This window comes from Solea senegalensis, linkage group LG12, assembly GCF_019176455.1.
Source record: "Solea senegalensis isolate Sse05_10M linkage group LG12, IFAPA_SoseM_1, whole genome shotgun sequence".
Lineage (NCBI taxonomy): Eukaryota > Metazoa > Chordata > Actinopteri > Pleuronectiformes > Soleidae > Solea > Solea senegalensis.
The window spans coordinates 21,711,118-21,730,142 of record NC_058032.1 but is presented as its reverse complement, the minus strand read 5'-3'; the positions used below and the strand labels follow the sequence as shown (position 1 = coordinate 21,730,142).

Here is a 19,025-nt window from a genome sequence, read left to right as displayed (position 1 = left end):
GAATCCCAGTGCACACTGTTTTAAAACTTTTAATCCCAAATGAAGCCGTTTTAATCCCAGTTGATATAGTTTCAAATCATTTAATCCCAGTCAAGGAATGTTTTTAAACTGGTTTAATTCCACTATTTTGATCCCAATTCAAACTCGTTTTAGTCGGAACTGTTGTTAAAATTGTTATTACCCCAGATTAAAGTGTGTACTATTAATACATACCTTTGCATTTTTGCTTAAAGTTGTCATTAAAAATATTCTGTATGATATTTATTGACGTCAATTGCTCGAGAGGACGTTAGTTCCTTTGATTCAATGTCAGTAAACTGGGATGTGAAGATTCTGAGTCTCATCATTTTAACGTCTCTCTCTCTTTGGCTCTCTCTCTCTCTCTCTCTCTCTCTCTCTCTCTCTCTCTCTCTCTCTCTCTCTCTCTCTCCTTCTGTGTGTGTGTGTGTAAACAGATGCGCCCCCTGCCGGCGCCTCCCGCCACCTGCTCCTCCTCCTGTGTGTGTGTGTGTGTGTGTGTAAACAGATGCGCCCCCTGCCGGCGCCTCCCGCCACCTGCTCCTCCTCCTCCTCCTATAGTCCGCTCCTCTGACTCCGCGGCTCCTCATTCACTAGAAGATGGCGGACTGCGCTCCACTGTTAGATGAGGAACTCTCGTCCTTTGTCTTCAATTACCTGACAGAAAACTCCGGCAGCCAGGTAAGAGCGCGGCCTCTGCGGACGCACCGGACCTCGGCCTCTGCACAGCCGGGCGCGTCTTTGCGCGTCGCCGGCTGTGGCGCACGCAAACGCCGGCTTGCAGCGAGCCTCTCCCCGCGGCTTGTCAGCAGCATCTCCCCGGCACAGTGCAGTGCGTCCGGGTCTCTCGCTCTGTGTGTGTGTGTGTGTGTGTGTGTGAGTCTTGACGTGAGGCTTTCACGTGTTTTTTTTTTTTTTGGAGGAACCGTCAGTGCAGTGGAAACGGATTTTTTTTTTAAAAAAGGCGTCGGTGCCGGCGATGGGAGCGCGGAGCCGCCGATGTGCGTGGACGCAGCTGCGGGATTATTTGGTATGCACGGCGGCGATTATGGGAAACTTTTGACGCAATCTTGAGGGAAGTTTTGTTGTCGGAGACTTTGACACGTGGTGCGCGCGCCTGAACGCATGGACTCAGCCTGAGGATTATTATGATTCCGTGACATTGTGACACTTTTGTCGGTGATTATTGGTTTTGAAAGGAGCGTGAAGGAAACACACACGCGCGTGTGTTTTTCTTCACGCGTGGATTTCTCTCTTTGCTGTTGTTGAGTTTTCTGTCTAAATGAAACCGGATGTTGAATAAATGTTTGTGGAAACATTGTCACATCACAGCTATGCGCTTGTGTTTGATCCTCTTCCCATTTATAAGCGGCTTTTGCCGCAGCAGCAGCCTGAGCTTAAGAGCCTGAACCCGGGAGGCTCTGCGTGGATCCCCGCGCGCCTCCGCGCCGGCGTCCCCTCCTCCTGCTCCTCCTGCTCCTCATGGTTCACTGTAAAGTTGAGCAACTGTCTTTTCCGTGATCGATGATTACTGGAAGTGTATCTGTTATTGATCAGCACGCGCTGATATAAAGGCGGCGGCTCTGTGATCAGCTGGGAAAGTTTTTTTTTCTTCTTTCATAACCGTTTGCATAATCTGTTACGACACTGAAGTCTGGCTCACGTGCACGTTTTTTTTTTTTTTTGATTTTGCTGATGTTTGTTTGTGGTCTGAAATGTTACGCTCGCCAAACTCCGCTCAGAATCCGCCACATTTAAGCGTTTTCACGCTCAGTGCCCGCAACGCTCAGCATTTAAAACACAAATCATGCTGGGAAAGAATGAGCACAGTGTCAAGTGGATTTCGGCACACCGAGCAGCGGTTATTTCCCCTAAAATGTGAACTTTAATTGCTGCTTTTCCTCTTAATCCCCACCAATAATCTCCCGCTAAAGAGCTGCAGCAAGTGGCGTTCACCAACGACAGAAATTGAGGTTGAACGCATATTAAGTGTCGCTATTTCGATGTTGTGTGTATGCCGAATCCACTGTGAGGATGCATCGATGAAGGTCAATGTCAAGCTGCGCGAGTGCACGCGTGCATTCTTTCGCAACAGCCGAAGGAGGGAGTAAATGTGTAGTTTCTCAAACGGGATTTGGCGCATGGATTAATTTTCTCGCTCAGCACAACAGGAGAGGCGGACGTTATCAGGTCTTCATCTGCGGCTCCCACGACGCGCGTGGACGGCCAGCGTGTGCACGTTCACCCACAACAAACACACACACACACACACATACACGGCCTGTCGTTGGAATATGGGACCCCTGCGTTTACTGCATCACAGTGACGTCATAGTGATTGTTATTGCTCTGATTGCTGGATCATCAGTGTGTGTGTGTGTGTGTGTGTGTAGGGATGGGGGGGAGAATGTTGGTCTATTTATAACATGCAGCAGTGACATGTGCATCACACACACACACACACACACACACAGATGTGAAGTAGATGAGATGAAACAGCCCATAATTGAGGCGGATACATAAATTATCCGTGGTACATCCGTGTACTGTACTATTATATCATGGCTTACTATTATATATTTAACTTAAGACTTCAATAAAATATGAACTTCCTGTTTATTTATAGCCACTGAAGTCATACTAGGACTATTTTTTTTCCTGTTGTTTATCACAATAAAATGCACATATTTATGCACATGTTCAGGAAGTGTCCTCATTAATACTCCTTTAATAATAATCCGGTGTCTCACATCTACAGAATCTCATTAAATCCACAAGCTTCCCCTCAGATGTTGATATTTGATATTGGCTGTCCTTGAGGGACACAGAGGGACGAGGACAAACATGTAACCTGATGACAAGGAACAGGAAGTTCAAAGGAAATCAAATAAAAAAAAATCAAACTAGTCTTTTTTTTTTATGTTCATGTGTAAAACGATAAGATTATTATTGTAGCAACGCAGCATTAATGTGTTAACATTTACTCAGGGCTGTTAGGTTGTTGTTTTGCCCCCTTTTGTGTGTGTGTGTGTGTGTGTGTGTTGCTCGCCCCTGCCGGCTGGTTATTGTAATACTACTCTCTCCTCGTGACTGGAGTTACAGAACAGAGCTGCAGCAGTCATGTGAGTTGTAGTGGAGGAGGGAGGGAGGGAGCGAGTGAGGGAGGCGTTACCCGTGACGTAGTGAGCTGTCAGGCGGTCCCTCCCCTCTCTCTCTCTCCCTCCCTCCCTCCTTCCTTCGCATGTGCCCTCCCTCTCTCGACTGTAAAACCTTTCATCTTCCTGTCTCGCTGTATTTCACAGACACTTTATGACAAACACCATTTACTTTTATGAGCATTTGAATATTTTTTTTGCCCCCAAACTGGAAAAAAGAGTAAGAAAGGTCGACTTGTCAAAATATGAAGTGTTGAATGATAAAGAAATAAGAAATAAGGCATTGTGTGGTCAGTGTGCCACTAATGGTCCCCCAGTCGACTCCATGCGGCCCACCATTAAATACCAAGTTGAGTTACTTTTGTTTACAGACATCATAAAATGGGTATTTATATACATGTAATTTGAAAACAAACACTTTTATTTTGAAATTCTTTAAAAACATCCTCACCTACAGCCCTCGCATATGTACTACAGCGTTAACAGGCGTTTTGGGGCGGTACGGAAAGCCCTTAGGGGACGGCTGTGCTCACTTTACTCGCTTTTCATTCTCCGTGTTTTGCTAATTTTGACTGCGTTCATGTGTTCATAATCATTCATGCATGGATTTTTGTTCAGATTGTGTATTTCTACGTGATCTTGTTACTTACGGCTCAGCTCCGACATTAAAATACACCGTGTACAAATGAGTGTTACACTCAGACCCTTAAGCACCAAAAATGTCCCAATGAAACCCATTCAAACTGCGATTTTTGTGCATTTTATTATATTTGCGTGTCAATCTGGGGATTTTGCCTCGGTAGTGATCATTTTTTACTACTCTCCACTAGATGGCGTTGTTGCTTTTGGCCATATTTGGCATGTTGAGAAAAAAAAAAGCTATTTCCACTAGATGGCACCGTCACAAATGTTGCTGCTAATCATCGACGTATCCCAGGCTGTAGTAATATTTACTTTACATGTAGCATATTGAAAATAATACATTTTCATCGAAAAACATGTTGTCATTGTGACAAAAACGTGGCATTTAAAGGGTGGAAATCTTTTAAAATGTATTAGTATTTGATATCAATAACTAGGTCATATGTAGGTGAAAAAAATCAGCTCAAAAAAGTAGAATATATAATTATGTAGAATATTTTTTTATAGCCTGCTTTTAAAAGTACATTTTTTGTGCTTAACGCTACGAGTGTGACGAATTTGTTAAGAATGAAAAAGACAAAGAATCTGCCTGCTATCGCTAGCTTCTTTTACACCCGCAAACACTATCTTTGTGCGTTTACATGTATAAACGTAACAAACCACAGCTAACTTCAATTTCCACTCACTGTGAAACGTAAAGGAAGCGTGGATTTTTTTTTTCCGTCTCTGACCTCTGCCTCCTGTTTCATGTCTGGCCTTGTTTCAAGAGCACAGTCGCTCTCGCTCAGATCTATTTCAGTGCTAATCATTGACCGGGTGTCGAGCGCCGGCGTTGGACAGACTCTGGGACGGATCAGGCCGACTTAACGTCACTCACCACATCCTGCTGGAACAGGGTACGACCGCTTGCTCGCTCGCTCGCAGGCCACATGCTTGTAAAATATGAGCCGCCGTGAGTGTTTGTGATACTGAGAATCACATGTTCTCTTCCCCTTTAGGATATCACATATTTACCTTAAAGATACTTTAAGGTGTTTTGTTAGCAGTCTTTTTATAAAGTACCTTAAAGGTGATACTTAAAAAACAGTATGTGACCAGAAAATTACTCTATATAGATATAAGCTCTATATAAATACAGACCATAATACCAACTCTTCTTCGTCTGATTGTATTTGGTAGCAACAAAGGTAGTTGGAGGAAATGTAGTGGAGTAAAAGTACAAAAGTACAGATATGTGAAGTAAAAAAGTATCTGTGAGCTGTGGAGGTGGAGTTATCGAGTGAAAACAAGTCGCCCCGGTTCCCTCGCAGGGATCATAAAAGTTTTATTGCAAAGAGAAGAGTCTCAGTTACAGCGCGGTGTTCTTTTACAGCAATTCAAAACAAAAAAAAAGCCTGTTTTTTTTTTATGTAAAGCTGAGCAGGTGTGATCAGGGAACGAAGACAAAACAGCCGGGGAAAACTTTAAAAGAACACGCCGTTCGTAAACAGAGCGCCTCGGCGCCTCAGGTTTAGCAACACGTTATTATCACGTAGACGCGCGGAGACTCATCAGGTCGTCTCCGAGGTGTTTTAGAAGCATTAAACACCTACAGTTAATGACGCTCACTGTTCCGCTGTGTAGAGACTCGGCACTTTATCCTGCTGTAACCATGACGCGGCACGTGTGTGTGTGTGTGTGTGTGTGTGTGTGTGGGTGTCAGCTCTCAGCTATCAGGTGATGCCCTCCAATTTCTCGTCGGAAGTCGCTCTCCGGCCACGTTTTCAGCTCCGCGTGTCTCGACGACAAACATCGATGGACATCATCGCGTCAACGTTTCCCGGCTCCAATTCGACCGTCGTGAAACAGAAGTGTCGTATTCTGCTTGTGCGGCTCGAATTTGTCACGGGAATCCAACAAAAATGTGCCCCTGAATTTACCCTAAAAAGGTTCATTTATGATTCAATGCACAAAAAATAGACCGTTATTATGGAAGTGTAGTTTCTAGCCACACTAACATAAGAATATCCTCTTTGTGACTCTTAAATGGAACGTAAACATAAACACCAGTACTGTAAAGTTCATCACGGAATAGTTAAAACCGCAGTATCTTAAAAGAAAGACACTACAATTATTTAAATCTAACACATTTGAGACATTCAATGGGCAAAAAGTACTTCTTTTTGTTGACAGACTGAAACAAAAAGTCAAATTATCATAATTTGGGATTAGGGATGGACACGAGTATTAGATTACTCTATTATTTGCTTGATTCTAAAAATGTAGAAAACAAATCTTTCTACGCCGATGACGACCTCGTTTGAAATGAAATTTGCGAGATCCCTTGAATGCGTCTCGTTTGCTGCTCATGTTGTTTTCACCAGTTCTCATGTGCTGGAGGTTTTTTTTGGATTCAAAGCAGGTAAATGCATCACTTCCTGGATGGAGACGCAGAAATCCGATTTTTTGACAGAGAAGAATGACAGGCAGACAGACAGACAGACAGGCAGGCAGGCAGACAGACAGTGAGTGACAGGTGTGTAAATAACCAGGCTTTGAAGTTCCACACGGCAGTGATGGATACAGGTGTTAGTGCCAGGGACGGATGGACAGACAGACGGACAGTGAGACCTTCTCTGTCACGTCTCTACTGTCTTTCTATTATTATTCTTTATTCTTCCGTCTCTCGTGGTGCGGGTTTATGATCGGCTCTCACCGCGGCGTCGCTGTCTGAGTCGTGATGTGCACACTGCTGCAGTGCAATGTGTTCATCTGTGCAGCTGTACAGTGACTCACCTGATCACACACACACACACACACACGTTTGCTGGATTGCAGTTCTTTTTATGGCTGGATTTCACTTTTTTTCCGTCTGATATTTTGTTCGGATTCATGTTGCTGTGCCATGTGACTATTTCAAAGTAAAAGCCTGGCTGCATTTCACTAGTTAAACCAGTTAAGCTAATAACTCACACAGTTAAAACTCAAATAAAGAAAAGAAAACAGATTAAATTTACGAGCAGAGTATGGAAAGCAAGCACATGTTGTGGACTCAGGAACTGTCTGTTTGGATTTAAAAACCCAAACCAACCGGGCCAAAATATCACTTTGTTTTTGTGATTTACTGAAAAACTGATGCACCTTTAAATAGACTTCTTGTCACCTGTGTCGTTACACTTATAATTAACCTGAGAGGAAGTTAAGAGGCTGAAGTTAAATGTTTATGTAAATCCTGCAATCGACTGGTGAAATGACAGGAACAGTCCTGGTCCGGTGTGGTTTGTCCACACTGGTCAGGCTCATGTTTCCTAACACAGCCGTGTCTTAAACCACCGGTGGTTTCTGTGGCGCGGCATCGAGGTGCTGAGTGGAAGTGTGTGTGTGTGTGTGTGTGTGTGTGTGTGTGTCACAGTGGGCTGTGGGAATACGGCTGTTTCCTCCTGAATCCCTGAAGGGGTTCATCAGGGACCCGGCGAAGATGCTGACTCCGCCTCCAGAACAGGGCCTGTGTGTGTGCGTGTGTGTGTGTGTGTGTGTGTGTGTGTGCTGTTCCGAGCTAACATGCTAGCAGAAGCAGGTGAGGGGGTCCCTAAATAATTAATTGCTTGGTGATTCGTCAGCTGCTCACTCAGGTCTGTTTGGCATTAGAGGCGACACGCACACGCACACGCACACACGCACACACAAACACCAGAGCTGCATGATTCTGGATGTACGGAACATAAAGGAAGCCGTTTGTGATTGTGTCGTAACATTTTCGTAAGGTTTTCCGGTTACTTTCACTCTTAAAGACACAGTACGTAACATTTTTTAGCCAAAAAACATGGCAGAATATTAATTGTGCAGTGGTTCACTCACTTGGTAGGTGTCTTACTAAGGTCACCAGTGTGTGCGGTGCCGACTTTGACGCCACTGGTGTAAGAAATACAAGAAAACGACCTCCGATTGTGAGAATTGTTCAGTTAAACGCACTTTAAGATGAAAAAAATGTTGTGGAATTGGTCCAGAGCGACTTTTGCGTTGTCTCTTCTCAGCCTCAGGAATTGTTCAGACTATTTAAAAGAAACTAAACGGGTGTTTTACCAATAATTGCTTTCATAAAAATCTCTCTTATCCAATAGCTTCCTGCTCAGATTGTGGACTTTATGTGAAACTGAAGAGATTTCTCTGGATGCTTCTCGTTAGCGCTGTGAACCCTGCGTTAATCTCACTTGTCCCCCCGTTTACGCTCGCTGCTGGATGTTCCAGAGCGTCTCCCCGAGGACGAGGAGGCGCAGCAGAGCAGCACTGAGCCGTGTAAAGTGTCCAACACACGCATGATGGCTTCATCACGCGTGTGGCTCGGTGGGAGGCTGAGGGAACAGAAAGAAGATCAAGAGATCTTATAGTATTCATCCACTCGCGTCTCTCGTTTTCTTAATTTATATGGAAATCCCACCATTTATTTCTGTTTATTTACTTCAACAGTCCGTGCTGTGATTCTCCGTTATCGCCCGTCATCACATCCTCCTCCTCCTCCTCCTCCTCTCCATCTCTTTTTACGGCGTCTTTATCTTTATGTCACATTCGGACGCTCGGGGCCCGACCAGCGCGGGATGTAACATTTTGGTTATTTACTGTTAAATCATCGCTTGCATCCCGTTTAACCTTTCACGACTCGATGAAGGCGAGCCGCACCTGTGTCTCGGTCGCGTCGGTGAGATTAACTGCTCCTGCGAGAACGGAGAAGGTTTTAACTTCCAGTTTGGTTGTGATAAGGCTGTTGTTGGGGGACCTCCAGGAGGACCCCGCTGCTTTGGTTTGACAGTGAAAATGTGACTTTTATGAATCTTTGTTGGTGTATAAAGTGGAGAAACACCATCGGAATGTAGACATTTGCTGCTTTTGATGCAGAACTTCTGGTTGACATGCGGATTTTCAGGCCTAAATTCTGTGATGAACAGTCGACTCAACATTATTTGATTAAATGGGTAAATGATCATTTAGGCAAGAACAGAAGTACAAAACATTGTGAGCTGAAACTCTCTGACGATACTGACACGTTTTATTGTGGTAATTATGTTGTTGGACGCCTCCATGAAGACATTTGAAGAGACAAGATAATGGGACTGTTATGAATCGTTATTGGCGGACAAACTGGACAAACTTTGCAAAATTTGCTGTTTTTGAAGCAGAACGTCTGGTTGAACCAAACGGGACATGCAGACTTTTGGCCCAACTTCTGGGATCAACATTCAATAGACTCAATATTTTTTGATGAAATGGGTAAATGACCATTTAGGCAAGAGCAGAAGTAAAAATATTTGTTGAATATCAAACATAGCTTGTGAAAATATGAGCATGTAGACGTGTAAACCATCTCTGAAACTCTCTGACGATACAAACACCTTTTATTGCAGAAGTTCTAGATTTTTTCTGGTTTCTTTGCAGCATTGGCAGTTGTTGCCGGGTCTTAAGCAGCACTTTGTCTTGTATGTAGAGTGGTTCTCGTACAACGGCGAATAGGAGCGAGCCTTCTCCCTCTGAACTGCTCTGTGATTGGTCAAAGTCTCCTTTGATCGGACCAGAAACCACATAAAGGGAACTTGATTTACACTAAGCTGATAGATCACCATGCCCTCCGTTCCTTCAGCAATAAAAACATTTGCAACCCGCGTTGTGATATTTGCAAAGTTATGCAAGCATTTGCATAACTTTGCAGGCCGTCTCTGCATTTGCACCCGTTCTCCTGGCCTTTGTTCTTGTTTTCCACTGTTCTGTATTCAACACTAAGCTCTCAAGGGGAACATTTCCACAAATGAAGGTTTTTTTTTTTTTAGCAAGAATCTTCACTGACAACAAAGATGTTTTGTTTGATTTCTGGGTGTTTGGGCCCGCGAGGCGGCAGACGAGGGCGGAACGGTGCATTAAATGACAGGAATTACTCGATGTTTGTCATGAGGAACATTTTTCTCTGTGGCTGCAAACATGTTAATGTGAGCCATGCACTGGCACAGTTGTTTATTTTATAATGTCAGAGGGTCCGTGAATTGGAATTGCATAAGAGGTGTGCGTAGAGGACTTATAGTATTCATACCTTTTTTGCTTTTAGAGAAATTATTCATGCATTCATGTGAATTCCTGCTCACGTTTCAGGCCTTTCCTTCGCTTGTCATGTCGTCGCCATGTGTGTGTCATGTGTCCTTAGCTAACCTTTAGCTGCAATTTGTATTCATCACAGGTTTCCTGTTGCTATATTGATAGTGTCAACATGAGCGTGAGACAATTTGTCATTCACTGCACACACACACGAGACTGGAGGGAGAAAAGGAAGGGGTTGAAGGAGAGGGGGAATCCAATCTCACCTCAGCAACTCAGGGCCCAGCAGCAGCAGCAGCAGCAGCAGCAGCAGCAGCAGCAGCAGCAGCAGCAGCCACCGCAGCCACCGCGCTCACTAAGTCGCTCACTCGCTGCCCTAGTTCTTTAAAGTCTCTCCTCCTCCGTTACCTGATTTATCACCACGGCGGCCACCAGAGAAATGTCTTATTTTAAAGTGCCGTGCTGTGGCTCTTTGTAAAAAAATCGGTCGGCGCTCAGACGGATGAGACGAGATGAGAAAGGGAAGCTGATCACCGAGTGGCATGTTGGCGTCACACGGAGCCGGATGCTTGCCGCGTTTCCACGAATGCGCACAAATGTGTAAGAGGCGTTTGAAAGGTTTTGCCCGGTCGGGATTGGATGTTGGGAGTGCAGGAAAAACAACTGATTCATACAGAATTTAAGTTCATTCTCATACTTTACGTTTACAAATCATCACTACCAGATTATACACCCCAGAAGAATTACCAATGAACATAAACAAGGGGAATCAACCCAGAGACCAAGTTTACCTGGACACCTTTTGATATTTTGACACATTTTTGCAGTAGGTCTGAATTGCGATTTTGATAAATTGTTCAGCTCCTTTGTCCCGGTATTCATGTGCTACTGGCCAAATGTACTTGCTGACCCCTGGTCTAAAGACCTCCGGATAGTGGTTGGGGTATTGGGACGTGCCCGGTTGTCTCTGTGTGTCGTCCTGGTGATATTCTGCAGACTTGTCCACGATGTACCTCGCCTCTTGTGGAATGTAAGCGGGGATTTGCTCCAGGTCCCATCTTGACCCTCGAAGGATACACGTTAGCGATAATGGATGGACTTTAATATCTTAATGTTGTCTACGGCTGCTGCTGCTGCTGCTACTGTAATCATTTGGGCTTGTTGGATATCTGCTACCGTTAAACGACTGGACTTTGACTTGGATTCCTGCTGCTGTACCGCTGTAATAAAACATGGCAGATCAATGATTGCTGCGCGAGTGCCGGAGGTGTAAATGCCGCTCCGACACTGGTTCTGACACAATCCAAAACACACTTCTATCTCCCTTCCTCTCTCTCTCTCTCTCTCTCTCTCTCTCTCTCTCCCCCTCCTTGACGTAGTGCCAGTGTTTTGGCTGGGTCTCGCCCAGACTTCAGCCGACAGACAGATCGAGTTGTAAAGATGTCTGGACTGCAGATGGGCAAACCGCCCAACTGCCCAAACACATCATCTCTCCTCCGACACCGACACTTTAGTCTGCTGGACCAAAGCAGTGACTGTGACACACACACACACACACACTCTGGTCGTGAGCCAACCATAATGTATACGTACTAGCAGGTGTTTTCCATTCCTATAATCCACTAGTTCAACAGGATTATTGTATTTAATTACAAACCCATGCTCCTCAAGGTGCAGGATGACGCAGGGTATTTCAGGGTAGAGGCAAGAGCAGAGTTTCCAAACGGTGTCTCTGCTTTGGTTGAAGGAGACATTCAACAACTGGGATCTAACCATTTTATTTCACTTATTTCTTATTTCTTAGTGTTAGCAGACATAGTAGTTGAAGATCCAGCAAATGCAGAGCACGTGTAGAGCTACAGTTTGGGACAATCCAAGGAAAATGACCCATTCCCTTGGTTCAAATATCTTTTAGGTCTTACCCTCACAGAAATACAACTTTCCTGATGCTATCCTTTTCTTGATCTTTCTTGAAAACATATCACTAAAGACTCTAAACGGTGTATTGTAGCTGAGGTAGTAGCAATATCAGAATAAATGGTAGTATTTGTAGCAGTAACTCTACAATATTGTATAAAAAAAACCCTCTAAGATCTGTTTATCAATAGTAAATATTGATTTCTCTTTGAGTGGAAAAGCTAAAACAATTGAGGTTTTAAAAGTTCTTCATGGCCACAGAATGACAAACAGTTTGTTGTTCTGTGGCCAAACCCTAAACCAATGGTACCATCGTCTAGGGCTGTAAAGTCCCAGTCGACTGGTCGATTTATGAGTCGATACGTTCTGGTTGGACTACAATTCTGATGGTCGACTTTTTGCCGCGTTAATTTCATACAGTCTATGATTAATTTGATTTCATGTGGAGGAATGTACCAAGTGCTAATGGGGGTGTTTTCAGAGCACCTCTGTTTCACAGGTAACGGCGTGTCTTCAGAGAACACAACCCCTTGTTTTCACCATTTTGGATTAGCCCAACCCACAAGAGACATGGAAAATAGATAGAAGCTGTACTTATGCTAGTGGCTGTGTTGTCAGCCATGTTTCATAGTAGTAGTAGTAGTAGTAGTAGTAATTGTAGTGATTGTTGTAGTTGCTATTGTAGTAGTAACCATTTATCTGATAATGCTGGTAGTAAAAGCCATAAAATAATAATCGGTCATAGTCACATGTTTCAAAGGTGGTTGTAGTACTGGCAGTTGTGCGTAGTAGCAGCCGTTGTATTCTTCTCCTGTTAGTAGTAATTGTAGTGCTAGTAGTCGTGATAGTAAACACAGGTGTAGTAGTAGGCGTCTCAAAGTCGCAGCAGACGTAATGATCGGTCATGTGACCGCTAAGAAGATTTGACCGTTTTAGAAGCTTAACACTGAAAGTGTGACGGTTGGTTCATCGCTGCTGTCTCAGTCTACTGCAGCCTTCCATGCACACTTGTTTTTGCTGCCTCATTCAGGTTCTGACCTTGATGGAAACAGTTTTCCTCAAGGGGACCAAAGCCTGGTCCTAGTGAGCAAATGCAGAGTCCTGACAAGAATAGCTGCACAAAGCTGTGTGTGTGTGTGTGTGTGTTGCAGCTCTCATGGGCGATGGTGTAAACGAGAGAAAAGGTTAAAGGAAATTTCCATGGAATTGTGTAAGGACAAGAGGACACACAAGTGCACACACACACACACACACACACAAAGATGCCAGCATGGCATATCGCTGTGGCAACCAGGTGACAGGGCGAGGCCAGCATGTTTGGGCAGCTATTCTTCTAAGAACACTGCATTGTCTTCTATTCATCTGGACAATAGGTTCTGTCTCATTAGGACCAGGTGTTGGTCTCCATGAGGACAACTGGTCCTGATAAGGTATGTGTTAGAAACGGTCCTAAAGAGGTGTCAAATACAAGAACACACTCCCGTTACACCATTTTATCACATTAACAGTGCATTTGTGTCTATGAACTTGTGTGTGTGTGTGTGTGTGTGTGTGTGTGTGTGTGTGTGTGTGTGTTTGTGTTTATAAATAGTGTTCTTGGCCCAGTCGTACATGAGTCACATCACAACAATGCTGCGCATTTAATCGCAAAATGATCAAAATCACATTCCGCAAAACCAAACTGAAAGACACTGGAATTATACGATAATGATGAGAACGTGAGGGGAAAAAACTTTTGCGTTTGATTTTTTTGACATGAAAATGAAAGGACGCATCATATCTGTCATAAATAATCATAATATCATCTTGCAGCTGACTTGTTTGTCCTCTTATCGAACCTCAACCGCGTGGGTTTTAGATTCTAGATCACAGGTCGCAGCTGTAGCTCCTCCCCCCTCCGCCTACCTCATCGCATTTTAATAAACCGCCTGTCTCCGCCTTTTTTACGTGTTTGTGTGTGTTGTTGATAATGTATGGCTAACCTCATATTGTGATGTAATTGTTTTTGTGTTAATGATAATTTTGTTTCGGGAGAGATTGCGGCGTTGATATGGGCGCAGGCAGGCTGATGGAAAGGTTTAGAGAAGTGTGTGTGTGTGTGTGTGTGTGTGTGAGAGAGTGTGTGTGTGTGTGTGTGTGTGTGTGTGTGTGTGTATGAGTCATATGTGTGGGTTGCAAGCAATGCAGCAGGCTTCTACCTGCACGCTGCAGAAAGAGGTGGGTGAGGCCTTTAACGCCTCCTGGGATGCATATACAAATAACAGTGGCATACACACACAACCCTAACCTGCATTGCCCTTACCACTAACCTTAACCATAACTAGTTAACGCCTAACACTAACCAAGTAACCTAACCGTAGTTCAAATCTTAGCGCTAAACTTAACCAGTTGCTCAGAAATCTTCTTCAGGTTCTGCCTCATTCTTCAGGATTTGGTCTCCATGAAGACAACGGGTCCTCAAAAGGTGTACGTTAGACACGGTCCTCAAGAGGTAACAAATACAAGGGCTCTCACACACACACACATTCATTTGAACAGCCTAAACAAATCCTTATCCCATAACTTTAACCATAACTAGCTAACGCCTGACACTAACCAGTTAACTATAACAACAAGAAATCAGGTTCTGCTTGATTAGGACCAGGTTTTGGTCTCCGTGAGGACGGCGGGTCCTGACGAGGTGTATGTTAGACACGGTCCTCAGGAGGCAACAAATACAGTAACACACACACACACACACACTGATGCCATATATAGCGTGTGTGTACATGTTCCCACTAACAGAAGCATCCTGCTGTTTTTCCAACTAGTAACTTTCCACTGTCCTTCGACCTTTGCATGTTTCCTTCTTTCCTTCTTCTTCCTCATCATTTCCTCCGCCCTTTCTCTCATTCTCTCCATCTTTCTTCTTCTTCTCTCTCCCTCTCTCTCTCTCTCTCTCAATCCATCTCTGTCTCCCTCCCTCACTCGTTGACCTACTTCCTAATGGCTGCTCAGGCTTGCGTGACCACGGTGCTCACCATGGCATGTTACAGTACACACACACACACACACACACACACACATGTTAACATTCATAACATACCATGTATGAAGAGAGACACACCCCCTTCACTGGCAATTAATAGTTGTTCATTGGTAAAATGTTAGTAGCCAATGAAAGAAAGTCACTTAAGTTGTTTTTTTTTTATTATACAAATTCAGTGTGATTTTGTAATTATTTATTTTAAAATCTATTATTTTTATGTACAGTAAAAAAACTCTTTTTTTCTGTTTCTCTCATATAATAATACTATTGATGCTTTTTTGCTGTTATCTGCATTATGTTCACCCGGGGGATCTTTTTAGCTTCTTCAGTAAGTCTGTGAAGATAAGATAAGAGCGGGGGAGGGGCTAATTTTTCAATACCTATATTAAATATCTAAGCTCGTAGTCTAAAGTTTTTAACTGGAGCTCATTTTAACTGTTGTTTAATGTAATTGCACTTTTGTCTTATTTGTTTCACATTAAACCAGTTGTGCACATAGTTACGTTAAATTTGTATCCGTGGACGTGTTGCCACGTTGTTTGTGCGCACAAAACGCCAACTGGTGTCGTGACCGAGAGAAGCTAACAGTGGCTTGTCGAGATATGTTTGCGTCCAACGTCTTAACTGGAATACGGTCAACTCGTAGGTGACATCACTCCCCTGTCTGACTTCCGGTATAAATACGACATGCCGTCAGTTGCAGCCTCGGTCTGTCACGAGTGACATCTTGTTGACTGCACTCCCAGAATTCCGGCGCGCCCTTGTTGGAAGTGTGCAGAAACGTTGCCTCCGGTTTCCTCAGTTCTTTCTTTTGTTTGTTTTATTTTATACACCACACCGTCGCCGGGGAGGGCGGGGTTGTGTTGTTGTGGGGGTGTGGCTCACGGAAGGAATGCCACCATTATGACGCAACGACGCAAACAAGCAGAATTCTTTCATGGTGAGTGTGTTTGTGTGAGTATGTGTTAAAACATGTGTGAGCCGCTCTGCAGGAAATTCACTCTGTGAGAGACATGTTTGTGTTCTCTGGGAGTTAATTCATGTGCTTACATGAGTGAATGAATGGATGAGTGTTTTATAAGGGTGTGAATTGACATTAAATGATTAGATAATTCACAGGTTAGTGATCAACAACAAAGTGAATAACCAAGTGTTTTGATGACAAACTAATTGGTTTGGAGGTCTGAGGTTCATTTCTGCCAGTTGTTTGGGAACGATGATCTTTTCTTTACTTTTTCATTGTTTTATGGACCGAATAACAATTCTATCAAGAAAACAATCAATTGAGTCATTGATAATTAAACAAATTGCTTTAAACATTTAGCCCAAGATACGATTGAGTCATTGGAGAAGTACTCAATATTTGCTGATATCACAAAACCTGCTACGATTGTTTTGGTGTAATTGATTGATATGAAATATTATTTGCTAATTTTGCACAGTTCTATAAACCCCAAAATCCAATATCATTTTGCAAATTTTATTTGAGTTCAAATTTAACTTGGAATAAAGTTACAGATAGTGAAACAATAATAAGGAAGTAGAAATCTATGTTTATGGATGTTTTCACTTATCATCACTACAGTATTGATCAAGATAATGAAGTCACTCCCCCACGGTTTTGTTGTTTTTTTCCCCCAAATATTCTGCTCCTTATTTCTTTTGTGTATACTATAATTTTATATGAAAAGTTGACACAGCAGAAGAATGTTATTACTAGTAACGTAATGACAACAAAGAATCTTGAATCTTATACTTCTCACCAAATATGGGTTTTAGTAGTAAAATGTGTAGTGACGGGAACATGATTTCCCAAATTGATGGCATGTTCCATTAAAACTAGTGATCAAGACCATTAACGGTCAGGAAAACGTTTACTGACCAAATAAATCAAGCTAATTTTCCCATAGACCACCTTTTAAATGGAGTATTCCATTGAAATGCTACTTCTGTCGCACACCTTTGCTGTGTTTCTATGGTGCTTCATGCTTTTCTATCTCCACTTTTCGACCTTGTTTAAACTCCCTCTCCCTTTTTTTTTTTTTATTATCTCCCCCATCTTTCACTTTTCCCGTCAGTTGCTCTTGTCTTTGTGCGGCTCCTCGTCGCCGAGTGTGTTTGCTGTATTTTTCTTTTCCCTGACTCATTTCTGTTCCCTTTGATATCAGCATCACACCCTCTCTCTCTCCCTCTCTCTCCCTCTCTCTCTCTCTCTCTCCCTCCCGCTGCTTTCACTAGGATATCTGTCTAACCTGAGTTCACAGCGATCTGGTGTGTGATAGCAGTTACTAGGGCAACACAGGGCAACACGCACACATTTTTAGTCTGTAATGTTCCTTTAAAAAGGCGAAATATTGGCCAAAAACTAAACCAACAAAACAGTTTCTTCTCGTCCAAAACCTGCTTGACAAGAGTATTTTAATGTCTTTTAGTCATTTTCCTGCAATTGCAAATCTATTTTTACAGTGCGCACACAGCACTGTTAACAGAGTGATGGATGTTTTGTCAATCGAATGTGAGATTTAGTTTGACAGAATGAGGAGCACAAACACGGCCGCTGGCAGAGAATCTCACGCTCCGATAGCTCATCGATTCCTCTGCAGGTGAGGAAGATTGAGCGAGGACGAGGAGACGGACAGGTGAAAGGAAAGAGAGAGAGAGAGAGAGAGAGAGAGACTCATTGTTTAGGCAAATGTTTTAGCAGACACTGACCTCTGACTTTTGATCCTCCTGCTATCAGCCCGCTTATCAGCTTTTATTGGCTTCCTAAGAACTGGAGCTCATTTCCTTTGAGTAAAGTCGCAGCTCGATGACGCGCTTTAATTAAACGCTCAGGCTGAAAACGTGTGATTGGGACTTTTCTGACCGTTTGTTTTGAAAATGCTGAATTTTTCAGTCCAGTACACAAGCACAGGTGGGGAGTCAACTTACTGACTTGAAGTGTGTACAACTAGGTCAACTTTAGCTCGTGGCTAGTTGTTAGCATGTCTAGCGCCATTTTGTGTCTTCCTAGAGTGAAAAAGAGTGAACATTCAGACTGTTTTTCAGACAGGATTTGGACTGGAGTTTTCATTTTTACAGCTTCTTTTATTTTCTGGCCAGTATCAGGGGCTAATTTGAGTCAAACTGGTAACATTAGTGCTTCAACTCAATCCTCATTATTCTGGCTCCTACTCCAAATTTGAGGAGTTGAATTTAGTTAAATTTCAATTTCATGTCCAGTTTCACTTAGATTATCTCAGTAATTATAATTGTTTTTTCCAGTGTAATTCAAGTCGAATTGTGAAATCAATCTTGTAACGATATGGAAATATTTGATAGGTTCTCAGTCATGACAGGAACGAGGAAACAGAATCACAGAGAGCCGTGTGGCTCTGTTTAATCAGTTTAATCCATTACAAGGACCAAATTAATCAGTAATCCCCACAGAAAAGCAACGTTTAGTGCTGGCGTGTCGATCAGACCACCAGGCTGAGAGTGGCCATATTTGGCCGTGTGTGTTTTTTTTTGTTTTTTTTTACTAGGATAATCATTGAGCCTCACAAAAGCCATTTATGGCTGTTTTTAGTGGGAAACACAGTAGAAGCTGTGACCTGGTGAATATGAATACAGTGTGTTCAGTCTTCACTGCAGTTAATATTCAAACAAACAATTCGTGTCACATTGTCTAATTAGTGAGAGAAAAGCCAGAATTAGTGCTTGAATAAAATGGGTGATGTCATGATATCACTTTTTTGTGTCTGATACCAGGGGTGGGGGAAAGAAACCGATGTTTTATATCACTTTTATTGTTTTATTGTTAGCGTAAAAAAACAATTGACATTTCAGTCCACTAGATGGTCGTGTAAGCAATGTATGATTTTGCAAATACTCAGTATATTGCAATATCGGGATAGTATCATATTGTCGTTGAAGTATCGTGATAATATTGGATCGTACCAATATCAAAAACTTTTATCTACTGATATTCGTGCTAACCATTTTAAGTAGGTCCGCACCTAGCCATTATTGTATGAAGTTATTTTTACAGCTGTGTATAGTTTGGATCGTATCGGATTTGAAATTCTTATCTGTCCAATATCAGTCATTTCTGACTAATATCGGGCCGATACTGAGTGTGGTATCATTGACGCCCAGGCTTGTGTGTGTGTGTGTGTGTGTGTGTGTGTGTGTTGCTGGTGCCATGTTGTCTGGTGATGTAGCGGACCA

General features: G+C 43.0%; 1 protein-coding gene across 2 annotated transcripts in view; it reads left to right on the top strand.

The window, feature by feature from the left end:
• The first annotated feature begins 580 nt into the window (after positions 1-580).
• The window catches only part of ppargc1b (peroxisome proliferator-activated receptor gamma, coactivator 1 beta), a 91,124-nt gene continuing 72,679 nt past the window's right edge, over positions 581-19,025 (top strand). Inside the window, exon 1 of one of the 2 annotated variants that reach the window (XM_044040416.1) lies at positions 581-699. In XM_044040416.1, the coding sequence (XP_043896351.1) occupies positions 619-699 (81 nt within the window). In that variant the 5' untranslated portion in view covers positions 581-618. The remainder of the gene's footprint in view (positions 700-19,025) is intronic. The other variant, XM_044040415.1, reaches the window with a different exon arrangement.